Here is a 13,019-nt window from a genome sequence, read left to right as displayed (position 1 = left end):
AAGCTCTTAATACTAATGAATTTATTAATAAAAGAAAACAACATTTTTATATGTGAATTTCATTTAAATGGAGATAAAGTAGAAGAAAACTACATTTGACATATCATGTAAACTTCAATTACCAATCAGAAAAACAAAGGAAAAAGTCAGCCAGAAAACAGATTCGATCCGGGGTCCATTGCTTCAAAACAGAGTCTACCAACCACTAGAACAGATTGATTTTGTTTCCATGTTTTGTATCATGTAGTATATATAGCTTATATAAAAAAAATATATAAATTCTAAAAAATTTTCGGGCCCTTTTACGATTTTGGCCCTGAGCCGACGCACACCCGGCACTTGCTCATATCCGGCCCTGAACTAACAATTAACTATTTACATAAACTACCCACTACTTTTGACCCGCATAGATTAAGGAATTACAGATCAATAGTGTTTCCTTGGAAACAAAAATATGAATTTTTTGATTATTAGTCAAAGTAACAACCTTTTGTATGATTATGATTCCTGTTTCAGGCAGTGAGCTTATTTTAGGCAAGAAAAAACCATCAGACTTCGAAAACTATGCTTTAAGGTACTGACCACCCCAAAGTCAACATGGTCAAAACTTACTGCCAAGTGATCATTTTTACATGTAACGTGGTCATGACCAAAGATAACTTTTTATGCAACTATCCCTAAATCAAAATACTCATTTTTTTAAAGATAACTTCTATTAATAAATACACAGCAACAACAGAGACAACCACCCCAAAGAAAACAGGGACAGTAGCAGTAAAAAAGTTACATCAGCCTGAAAGTACACCAATTAGACCATGACATCGCTTTGCTTTTAGACTGATTCTTGTACCAAAGGAACCCAAGTGTCTTCACGTCCGCAATAATGTCTTCAGTGCTCATCTCGTTGTTGGAGAATATGAATTCATTCCACGCTTTTCAGATTCGCCAACAGGAGATGGTGATGATAATAATAATAACATGAAACACCTCCCTCTCCTTTACCCCCGGCCCGCAAACCACAATAGCTGTGCAGATCCAACAAGTCTTTAATCGAAAAGGCGAACACCTGCTGGATTTGATACTATATATGAGTTGAATTAAGGAAATTAAGTGCCACAAAGAAAAATAAGTATAATAATTTAAATCAAAGCTTACCTCTTTGTTCTTTGTTGATTTTTAAACTAGCCTCAAATTCTAAAGGTGGGATGCGAGGACGGTCTTTGGATAACTTTTCCTTATTTGTTCAACATGAACTTAGTTAATAAATAAAGTAAATTTATCCAAAGATATTAAACGGTAACCATTTTCGGAACCAAAAAAATAAATCATACCACCATAGACGGCTTCTAAAATACATCGTTTGAACTCGAAGAACTTTGACGCAACTGATAGCACCGCGTTGTAACCTTTGCATTGACTTTGATCACACAAATCTCTGTTTGTTTTCCTAAAAACGCATAAAATAAACATAATATGTAAGCTAATTAATGACGAAATATACGGTACATGGAAGATAGAACTGTGTATGCTAAGAGTTATAACAGTTTAGGGTGGAGGGTATAGTCAATCGCCCTAGGGTGTTTGAGTGAAATCCTACCCAATAATATTATGCCATGTCAACTCCCTAATTCTACTCCCCATTTTACACTCAATCACTAGGTATAGTCAAACACCCCTCAATAAAAAAAATTGATTGGTCTCACCTCTCTCTCTCCTCTCTTCTCTCCACTCAATTCATCCGGTGAACAGTCACCGATTTTTGTTGCCTTTCTCCAAGTCAAACACCCAACTCAATCAGTGGGGGTGGTCACCGAGGTAAATAAACAGTCACCGATTTTTGACTCCCACTCAAACACCCAACTCCCCGAACCTATACCCTCCACCCTTAAATTGGAAGTCAAAGAGGTAAATAAACAGTCAAAACCCTATGTTAGACAATTAATAAAGATATTAGAAAGAAGAATTAACAGGAAGCAAAGAAATAAAAAATGAACAGTGATAACTAACAGCGAAAAATCAAATTCACAGTTGAAAAATCAAGGTTATTAATTAACAAAATTGAAATTAAAATTAGGCTGAAACATAAATAAGGGCAGACGAACTACCTGTTGGAGGTTCCGATACGGATATTACAAAGAATGAGGAATTTTGACATGGGGAATGTGAGAAATTTTAGGCCATTCTACACCGCTATCCTTTTTATACCTTTCCTCTAATTGTTTACAGCCTGTTATAGTAAGTCGTTTCAAATCCTTGAAACTCTGAATCTCATCCGGAAGAGAAACTAAAGCATCGCAGTACTCTAAGTTTAAAACCTTGAGTTTTGGAAGGTTACTTGGCAAGGAAACCAAACTCCGACAGTCTTTGATGTGTAATTCTTCTACAAAAAGAAACATATTGGCTGTATCTCCTAACATGTTTGTGTCGTCATCAAGGAAACACTTAAAAGAATCCATGTACCTCAACTTAATGACCCTAAGATTGGGTAATCTCCCAAGTGTTGGAATATGCTCACAACACTTACACCCAGAAATTTCAATTTCAAGCAAATTTTTTAAATTCACCAACCAACTGGGAGAAATAATCATTCCCATGTAACCATATATTGTCAATTTCTTGAGACTCGGATTTGGTTCTAGTCCCTCGAGAACCTCTTCATCTACACGCTCTTCTGGTTGCATATATGTAGACCAACACAACTTCAAATCCAATAGATTTCTTTTACATTCAAGTTTGGCACTCTTGGCTTCTCCTAAACTTTCAACATTCTCAAGCCCTTCTAAGGACAACCTGCCCTCAAGTAGATTTAAATCCCCCAGTTCCCCTATTTTGGCACCATTCTCTTTACCAACAGGAAACTTTGTAAGTATTCGTAGACTGGTTAGTTCTTTGATTCCTACCGGAAAATGTTCAAGTGAATTACCACGGGTGTCCAAACAATGAAGATTTCTCATGTAACTCAGGCCTTTAGGCAACTTACGCAGCGAATAACAATTATACAAATGCAGCGTTTGCAAGTTTTGGAGATTAATAATCCCCTCAGGCAAAACTTGTGTATTTGAGTATGATAAATTCAAGTATTGCAAGTTTTGGAGATACATAATCGACTTAGGTAAAACTTTAATGCATGAACCTGATAAGTTCAAGTATTGCAAGTTTTGGAGATACATAATCGACTCGGGTAAAACTTCTATACTTGAATTTGATAAATTCAAGTATTTTAGATGTTTGAGTTTGCAAACTGATTCAGGGAATTTCCTTAACCCAATACCATCCAAATGTAATACCCTTACATAAGCTTGCATGAAAATTTTGCTACATTCATCCTCTTCCCGCCTGAACATGAATATTGACCTTAACGATGTTAACTTTCCTAAAACCTCATATGAAAATTGAACGGGGCATGATGAGCTCAAATGAAGCACCCCATTTGGTGTTTCAACCTTGTTACTTGCACCCTCTATAACTAAGCAATCATGTCCCATCACATCATGTGCCATGTCATGCATCAGATCATGCATTTTATAAATACCACTCCAAACGTCAAGTTTAGCAACCTGCAAGAATGACCTCCAAACAAGGCAGTTAAGAATTTCTTCCCCAAGCATATATAAGTCTTTTCCTCCTCTAGGTGGAATGAAACCATTGACAACCCACAACCAAATCACTACATCCTTTTCCATTTCACAACCTTTAGGAAACAAACAACAATAAGCAAAACATCTTTTTAAATGTGGAAGCAGTTTATCATAGCTTAACTTCAAAATAGCAGGCACGACTTTAACTTCATCCAAATCCCATATGTTGTTGTCTTTCACATGTAGCCAATCGCTTGTACTACTTTTCGACCACATTAAGCTACCCAAGGTCTTCACTGCTAGAGGTAGTCCTTTACATTTCTCAACTATCTCTCTTCCAATAGGCTCTAGTTCACTTATGTCGTTCCTCTCTCTTCCCTGTGCAAATGCATACTTCTTGAATAGTAACCACGAGTCGTCTCCTGATAAACATCCCAGTTTATGTTGTAACTTCGGAACCTTACTAAACATTTGACTAGATGCCTGGGATCGTGTAGTCATCACAACAATACTCCCATCTGCCCCACACCTTAATGTTTTTCTTAGCTCCTCCCACATGCTTTTTTCATTTTCATCATCTTCAACCCAAACGTCATCTAGTACAACCAAAAATTTCTTTCCCCCTAGCTTGTTTTGAAGGGACTCTTGCAACACATCTAGAGGTGTGAGTGTACACTCTTGTTTTTCTAAGGATGTGATGATTTTTCTCATTATCTCCTTAACCTGGAACTTTTCAGAAACATAGATCCAGCATTTTAACTCGAAACATTGCTTCACCCTTTCATGGTTATAAACTAGCTGAGCTAAAGTGGTCTTTCCCAGACCTCCCATACCCCATATAGAATACACCGGAACCTCACCATCGTCACATTTTCCGACATCTTGGTCACATATCGCTTTAGTCACCATCTCCATCTCTTCATCTCTTCCAAAGACGATTGAAGAATCATCCATAAACGAGCTCGTTTCCCTATCTGGCATCTCATCCGCAACGTCCACATCTACATCACTTAGTGCAGCAGGGGTCAAACCCAACCTAGATCCGTTGGATACAATCGCATCCAGTTTTCTTCTTATGGCTTTGACTTTGTGAGCAATTCTAACACGGAACATAAGCGGATTATGATCGGAGGAGAAGAAGGCACTTACCCTGTGTTTCATGCCTCTTTGTTTGTATAGACGTTGTAGCAAAGCTTCAGTTGAGATCTCGTCCAACACATTTTCTACCTCCAAGGATGCAGATCTGAGGCGCTGAAGCCACAACTTTACAGCCTCTGCTTTGCTGCGTTTCTCTTCTGCATCTTGAAGAACAGCTAAGATCATGTCGAAATCATCCTTGAGAGCTAAAACATCGCCCTGAAACCCCCAAAGTAGGCCAAACTCTTTGATGGCTTCAGAAGTCAGTCTACTCGTCAGCTCTTTCACAAGGGCTGAAACAAATGCATCTCCCATTTCAAAAGTATGTGTATGCAAATGAAAGATCGATCGTAATTCAAGAACTGAAGAATTGAAAAAGCAATTCACATGCAAATGAAAGATCGATCGTAATTCAAGAACTGAAGAACTGAAAAAGCAATTCACCAAGTAGTTAAAGCGTTGTGGTGTATTACTTTTTTATCTACTTGTACTAATGCATTATCATGTCGTCTACATTATTGCGAGAAGGGTATTCAACCAAAAGACTTTAACAAAGGATATATTTTAAAACCATTGTTTTTTCAATTGTAATACGGATTTCTTTTTTTCTTTTTTTTATATATAGTGACTTGAGTTATACAACTCTATTAGTTGATGGCATAGTTTCTGTATTATTTCTTATCTTTTTTGAACAAGATACTTTAAGGTTTTTGACCCAAAATTTAAGAGAATATCCAACTCTTATGTACATACACAAATAGTGTGATGTTTGTGTGTGTTTACAGGAGTCTGAGTCTGGGTTAACTCTATCGATCGAGGACCCGTTTATGTCCCTATTGCACCTTTGTTAATGGTTTTTGAAGATGAACCCTAACTAGGGTATGCATACAGTGGTTCAGCTCGGTTTTGAGCCCCCGCTGAACTGATCCGAAAGTTTCAGTTATTGCTTTTGACTTGTACATGCACATAAAATGGTTCGGAACCCGTGAGCGGTGAGGCGTCTCTGAGAAATCATGTACCGTGTTCAAGCTTTAAAATGTGCCCTTTCGTATTGTTTTATTGTTATTAATTTTTTTTTTAATAAATGGGTACTATGCTCACTAAACCTAAGGCACTACAAGAAATATGTAGCAATAGCGGCGACACCCGTCACCGCTAAAGGCCCCATTTGTCGTCGCTAAAGCCAATAGCAGCGACATGTCGCCACTAGTGAGGTCGTCGCTAATACTTGGTCGCTATTGAACAAAATGTCGTCGCTAATGCATACGTCGCCGCTAATGCCTCTGCCGGAGTATTGCTGGGAAATTCGCCAGATTTCAAACGTACAAATCATCATTGTTTGTTTATACTCGAAAATGAAACTTAAACACAATAACAAAAAAACGATTAATTTCTTATTAAGATCCGTTTACATTACATGGTTTTTACAAATACAAAATAAGTGGACGGAGCTGTAAACAAACACTACATAACTCTACAAAAACTACAACAGTGAGGTTATTATGGCGGTGGTTGACGGTGGCGGATGACGGCGGCTTTGCTGGGTGGTGAACGGTGAAACTTCAAACGTCATAACAGTGGTTGATACGGCAACGGTTGATGGTGGCGGATGACGACGGCTTTGCTGGGTGGTGAACCGTAGAATGCCGGAGGTTGATGCTGGCGATTGGTGGCAGAAGGTGGTGGTTGTTTCTTGGTGGTAAATGATGGAGTTTGGTGAACATGAAGGTTGAATGGGTGTTTGAGATGGGTGTGTGTTTTAGGAGGATAAGAGATAAGGGGTGTGTTTCTTTGAGCAGGAGGTTAAGGAGGTTAATGGTAGCCATTAGATCAGTTTTTAATCAATGGTCAACAGCAAACACTAGTACATAATTGATCAAATGATGCGGGTAAATTGGCTATGAGATGCAGTTTTAGACCTGCATCTTATGGCATAGCATTTTGAGGCTATAAGCCAAAAGATGCGGGTCCAAGAGATGCGGTTCTAGACCGCATCTTTTGACAATTTAAGCAAAAACTACTTTATCCTAGTATATTCAAGAGAAACGGTTCTAAAACCGCATCTTTTGGTGTTTAAGCTAAAAAAATATTTTTATTTTATAGTTTAAATTCCAGGAAATTTTTTAATAAATTCCAAATATAAACAAATTATCTAAAAATGAAAATAAAATATACAAAAAACAAAATTAATTTAACTAGTGATTTTGCCCCGCACTTCGTTGCAAGAATTCGGTTGATATCTGTTCGGTTCGTTACGGTACTGACACTTGCTATAGTAAACGAAAGAGAAAACATTACATCAATCGAAAAAAACAAATATCAATACCGGTACCAATGTTGTTCAGTTGATATCGGTTCGGTTGGTTTCTATTCTTGTTTGTTTTTTTTAAATTGCTATATAAACTTTATCGAAGACGACTATTGTATCGCTATCGTACAGATCCAAACTGAAACCAACTGAACAACATTTCTGTCGGTACCGATATTTATTTTTATTATCTTTACTTTCGATAAACTAAGAACGTATCGCTACCATATTGTATGGAACTGAACAACATCTGCACCAATATGTATTGTTTTTTATGGTTTCTTGTTTGACAACATATATTTTGTCGTTACTGTTGGGTTCATAGGCTTTAGGGTAGCCGGCCCTAATTAGGGTTAGACGACCCTAGTTATTAGGCCCACTTAGTTAACTTGCTGACCAAGTAGGAAACCCTAATCTTGTTCTATAAATACCTATTATGTAATTGTAGTTTGTATCATTCTGAAAACAGTTTTGAGCATCTAATAAAATTGAAACCCTAGTTGCAACCCGTGGACGTAGGTCACGTTGACCGAACCACGTAAATTCTCGTGTTCTTTATTTTCTTCTAGTGTGTGTGTTTTTTCCGCTTCTGCTCGAGCCTACTCTGATCTGGTATCAGAGCCAAAGGTTCAGTTAAATACACGGTTCACACGGTTATCGCATGAGAGGGAGAGCGAGCTGGACGAGAGATCTTGATTTGCTGTTGCTGCCGTCACCGCTGACTTGTTTACGGCCCGTACCTATTCTCTGGTTACAGCTCGTAAGGTCTAGGGTTTGCGTCGTAGGGTTTGCTGTTGCAGATCTGGTGGTTTTGGGGTGTTTGGCGATTAGGGTTTGCAAGAGAAGTCGCTGGTTCGGGTACTTCGGGTTTCTGGTTTATTGAAAGTTGCTCGGGTTTTGGTTGCTTGGTTCCTTGTTGTTATTTCTAATTTTTCTCGTTTGCTATGGCTGAAGACGGGAAGTTCCGAATCGAGAAGTTCAACGGTACTGATTTTTCATGGTGGAGAATGCGAATAGAGGCGTTGCTTGGTGAATGCGATTTGGATGTGGTACTGGAAGAAAAACCTGCTGGAATGGATAAAGCTGCCAAAGCAATTTGGAACTCAAAGGACAAAAAGGCAAGAGGTAAAATTACATTGGCTTTGACGAGGAGCGTTGCATTTTATATCATGAAAGAAACAATTGCTCGTGGTATGTTAACAGCTCTGTCAAATATGTATGAGAAGCCGTCTGCCAGTAATAGGGTATTCTTGATGAGGGAAATGTTTAATATGAGAATGAACGAAGGCAGTTCAGTTACTGATCATATTAACGAAGTCAATTCAATTTTGTCCAGGTTAGCAACTATGGGCATGAAGTTGGATGATGACACTCAGGCTGTGGTTTTGTTATCTTCCTTACCTGATAGCTGGTCAGGATTTGTGACAACGGTCACTGAAACTGCTGGAACTAGAAATTTGAAGTTTGATCGGTCTGGGATAGTGTTTTGGGTGAAGACGTTCGCCGGAGGAACACTAGTGGAGGTTCTACTTCTGGTATGTTCAGTGTTAGCAGGGGAAGAGGTAATAACAGAAGAAGTGAGAGTCGTGGGTAAAGCTTGTCTAAAGCTGGGAAGAATGTGAGGTGCTGGAACTGTGGTGAAAAGGGGCATGTTAAAAACGAGTGTCCTGCTCCTGTACAACATAAAGTTTGGTTCACTGAATCTATTAAGCGGAAGAGGGTTCAATTTGCGAACTTGAATCCTGGTGCTTTGGGGATTTCAGTTGAATGTGGTCGGGGGTCTAAGTTTAAGCCAGTCAGGGGATTTGGTGATACTGGGAGAACGGGTTGTGTTTCGGGTACAATCACAAAGAACCATTGGGTTTGAAGACGAAGGTTTCGACTGAAGAAAAAGGCTCTCCTGGAAATAGTTTGCAAAATGTAGAGAGTGGTACTAATTCTCGGTGTATCTCTGGAGCTGGTGGATCGTGCAAGCCGGTTGAGATGGAGAATGGGTCTGATAAAATTGTTGGGTTGGAGCTTGTGGTGTCACACCCCTTTCTGCGGCGGAAGCACGAGGTGTGATCATGAAAGGTTCTCATTGCATACGAAAGGTAAACATACTACATGCTCATGAAAATAACTTCAAATACCATAATTTGAAACATACGTTTAGCGTTTACATCGCTAGGTCATATAAAACATTGTCTTAAAAGTTTACAACTTTATTTAAAGATAAACATCAGCGACATCCAAGAGCATAAGTAAGACCACGCGCACTTCCATCCTAGTTACCTGAAATACATGTGAGTTTTGGAAAAACGTCAACATAATGTTGGTGTGAATTCATGCCGTTTTGTTTTGCATTTTTGTATACTTTGTATGAAAACATAGTTTGTGAATAAATCGAGTTTTCATAAATCCAGTTTCATGTGTACACCACGTACTCATGTATGATTCAAATTCTTCTTGAGTACCCCACGTACTCAAGTATAATCCATGCTTTTCTTGAGTACCCCACGTACTCAAGTATTCATCAAGTTTTAGAATGGTATGAATTTTATGTAAATAAAGTATTCCTGTAAGTATCAGGATTGTTAATGGGTTGCAAAGCCATTAACATGTGACACGACATAGGAAGTCACCAAACCTTAGGCATTTAATTGGTATATTCTGAGACACAAAAACACTACTCGATACTCGCCCTCATCGAGAGTGTGGCTGCCCGGCACCCGTTAGATCTAACCTTTTATTCTGCGGTCTAGGTATATTGTTGATTAATGGAGCTTCTGTACCCTATCCGTGACACGATTCCTCGCATCATTTTTCATAGCGCATCCTACTTGGTACTCGTTTCTCACCAAGCGCGCTTCTCATATTCTTATTTCACGACACACTTGGTACTCGTTCTCACCAAGTGCGCTTCTTGTATTCTTATATCGCTACACACTTGGTACTCATTCTCACCAAGTGTGGTTTTTATATTCATACCATTTGTTAAACATAAAAATAGTTGTAACATGTATTTCACCCCCGAAGTTATAAAACTGAAAACAGTTAAGAGAAAAGGGGGAGCATGAACTCACAACTTTGCGTTCCTGTGCGTCGTAAACTTCACCGGGTTTGCTTATTTAACGTCGTAACCTATACGCGTTTTCTTAACGTTAGTCACTAGACTTGCGTCGCACAAGTTCAGTCACTCACTTTTGTATTCGTAGTGTTGTGTTAAAAATATTTCATATTTTCAACTAAGTATCTTACTTATATTATTTTCGCAAATTAATATAAGTATCTTGTGTTTTGCACTTTGCACCCGAATTATGTGTCTTGTATATTGTATGTGTAATTTCATGTTTATACTCCTCATGAGTATTTAGTGTATTTTTACGTCTTAATACGCTAGCACGTATAACACATACTATATACACTTAGCACAAAAGTTGGTGATAAAATAATATATATTTTTCTCTCAAAAATATACATACTTATATCCATTTTTATTCTTGAAGAAATCCTCATTTCTTATCACCAAAAATTAGGGAAACCTTGGTAATACTCTTAAATACCTTTTTAGGGAATAAGTTTATCAAAAACTTATATTTTTCTAAGTGTCAAAATTTATAAAAATTTTGACAGAGTTTCCCCTAAAAATGAAGGTTTTCCATGTTTTCAAAACATGTGTTTGTTTTCTTTTAATTCATCAACAATCAATCTTCAACAATAATCATCAATAATAATCACCAATTTCCCCATTTCATGAACTTGTATATTTACAAAAACGTGTAGTAACTTACTAGCACATTTAGTAAGTCTCGTTATCTTTAAAAATAAGTTTAATTTCTTAAAAACCTTATTTTTAAAGAATATGAAGTTTCACAACTTCTAGTCGGTTTTCACGAAAATTATTTCTTTGTTAAAACTTTGGTTACACAAGTGTCCACACACTTGTTTGTTCACAAAAATCACTTTTGTTTGTGTAAGATCCGGTTTAGAACATGTGATTTCTTTTGATGCTTGGTCTTTTGAAAATACCACTTGTAGATACATAGATCGGCTAGTTTTAAACACTATTTTACAAGTAAAAATACTTTTACACAAGTTCATGTTTCTCGTGTGGTAGAGTTTCACCTTTTAACCCTTGTACCGTCCGAAACAAGCTTATGTCAAGATCTATGATCTTAACAAAGTCGGGTTAAATGGTGATCCGAGCTACCACAACGTAGATCGGGCCTAAATAATCATCACTTTCAAGTACTACAACTTTTACACAACTATTATGCCTTTAACCACCAAGATTCATGTTTTTAGTAGACTTTTATGTTCCAAAACGCAAGTTTCCGACTTTTAACCGTTACACATCTTATTAACCACCTTAGATTAGTTCGAGAGAGTGTTTTAAGTGTTATACCTCTAGCTCGGGGCTAGGGAAGAATCTATGCGAAGAAGAGGTGGATAAAAGCAAAGTAGAAAGGTCCTTCGCCTTCCGTTAGCTCCAAGACTCCTCGTGTGCGACCCTTATCACTTGTATGGTGTTGGAATGTGATGTTCAAGATCGAAAATGGATGGATGGGGGTGAGGGGTGTTTGGCCGAAGTATGTAGAGCAAGAGAGAGAGATGTTTGGTGGGTGTTGATGTGTGAAAGTTCATTTGTGCCATTCTTGTATTTTATTGACAAATGTTTGATCATGGACCAAAGGTTTTTGTGTCAAGTAGATATCCAACACAAAGATTTAAATAATCACAATTGTACAAAGTGTGTCTCCTCTAGTTAGGGCCGGTTAGGAGGGGGGGTCTAGTTCGTTTCCAATCGAAATAGTTAGGGTCAAGTTAGGTTAAGTAAGTTAGTTAAACACTTAACCCGGTTAGTTGTGTGTTGTGTCTTAGGACGGGTGTTAGGGTATTCAGGGACCCTAACTGGCTCAGAAAAAAGACCAATAGTATTAATGACAATATTTTCATGTTCCAGGTAAAGTCTGGTTGTTCGGTTAGATACCGATTCGTTTAGGTGCTAAATTACACTTTCTAGTGTCTTTTAAGTACCTTTCTTGTACCCTTTCGATTCCCAACACTTAGAGAAATATTCTAGATAATAAAACGACATTTTTGCATAATATTCATATGCTTAAATGCTGAATTATTGCTGAATTATATAAATTGTGCACTTAAAGTGCGTTTTGGGTGCTTTTAGTGCTTATTTTTGCTTTCGCAATGTCTATAAATTAAACCCTTATATGTATTTTTGGGTTTTAATGTATTCTTGTTATTGGACCTACACCTAGGCTCCAATTTTATTGTCTGACTGCTTTCTGCAGTTCCGTTGACACAGTGTGTCTTACCGGTGAGTTTACTAATATTTCTGACGCAACGCTCTCGTTTTTGCATAAAGCAATATTTTGTAGTATACAACGTGCATGAATTCACTTGCTTAGCATCTAATCAGTCAATGCTGACATTTAAGCACCTAATTGTAATCATTAAATAATGATTAAAGTGTACGAAAGTTACCGGTTTTGTGCTAGTTGTCACATGTGGAAGCTTCAACTGGTCTCTCAGGTACTTGATAAGAGGTGTGGTTACAACTAGGTGGCTTAGATGTGACTGAAGTCTTAGCTTGTTCTTGGAACTAGAGGCTGGGAAGATTTGAACGTAAAGGTTACTGAAGTTACTGATGATGGGTTTCTTGGATGCACTTTGTGGACTATGCAAAGCCTCCGAGTGGGAGATTGTTGGGTTCGTAGGTTTCGGGTAGCTAGCGCTAATTAGGGTTAGCCGGCCCTAGTTATTAGGCCCATTTAGTTAACTTGTTGACCAAGAAGGAAACCCTAATCTTGTTCTATAAATACCTATGGTGTAATTGTAGTCTGTATCATTCTGAAACAGTTATGAGCATCTAATAAAAGTAAAACCCTAGTTGCAACCCGTGGACGTAGGTCACCTTGACCGAATCACGTAAATTCTCGTGTTCTTTATTTTCTGCTAGTGTGTGTGTGTGTGTTTGTTCCGCTTTCGCTCGAGCC

General features: G+C 37.9%; 1 protein-coding gene across 3 annotated transcripts; it reads right to left on the bottom strand.

Annotated features, from left to right (window-relative positions):
- Positions 1–694: 694 nt before the first annotated feature.
- On the bottom strand, positions 695–5,235 carry LOC110936595 (putative disease resistance protein RGA3). 3 transcript variants are annotated; one of them, XM_022179003.2, is made up of 4 exons: positions 2,106–5,235; positions 1,332–1,447; positions 1,156–1,234; positions 695–1,081 (listed from the first exon to the last, which is right to left on the bottom strand). In XM_022179003.2, the coding sequence occupies exon 1, from the start codon at positions 5,028–5,030 to the stop codon at positions 2,130–2,132; it is 2,901 nt and encodes a 966-aa protein (XP_022034695.1). In that variant the 5' UTR covers positions 5,031–5,235; the 3' UTR covers positions 695–1,081; positions 1,156–1,234; positions 1,332–1,447; positions 2,106–2,129. The 3 variants fall into 3 exon arrangements, with proteins under 3 accessions (XP_022034695.1, XP_022034694.1, XP_022034693.1); XM_022179002.2 differs by having other exon boundaries at positions 695–1,069; XM_022179001.2 differs by having other exon boundaries at positions 695–1,066.
- Positions 5,236–13,019: the final 7,784 nt, after the last annotated feature.

This window comes from Helianthus annuus, chromosome 1 (genome assembly GCF_002127325.2).
Source record: "Helianthus annuus cultivar XRQ/B chromosome 1, HanXRQr2.0-SUNRISE, whole genome shotgun sequence".
Taxonomy (NCBI): Eukaryota; Viridiplantae; Streptophyta; class Magnoliopsida; order Asterales; family Asteraceae; genus Helianthus; species Helianthus annuus.
This window is presented reverse-complemented; position numbering and strand designations above follow the sequence as displayed.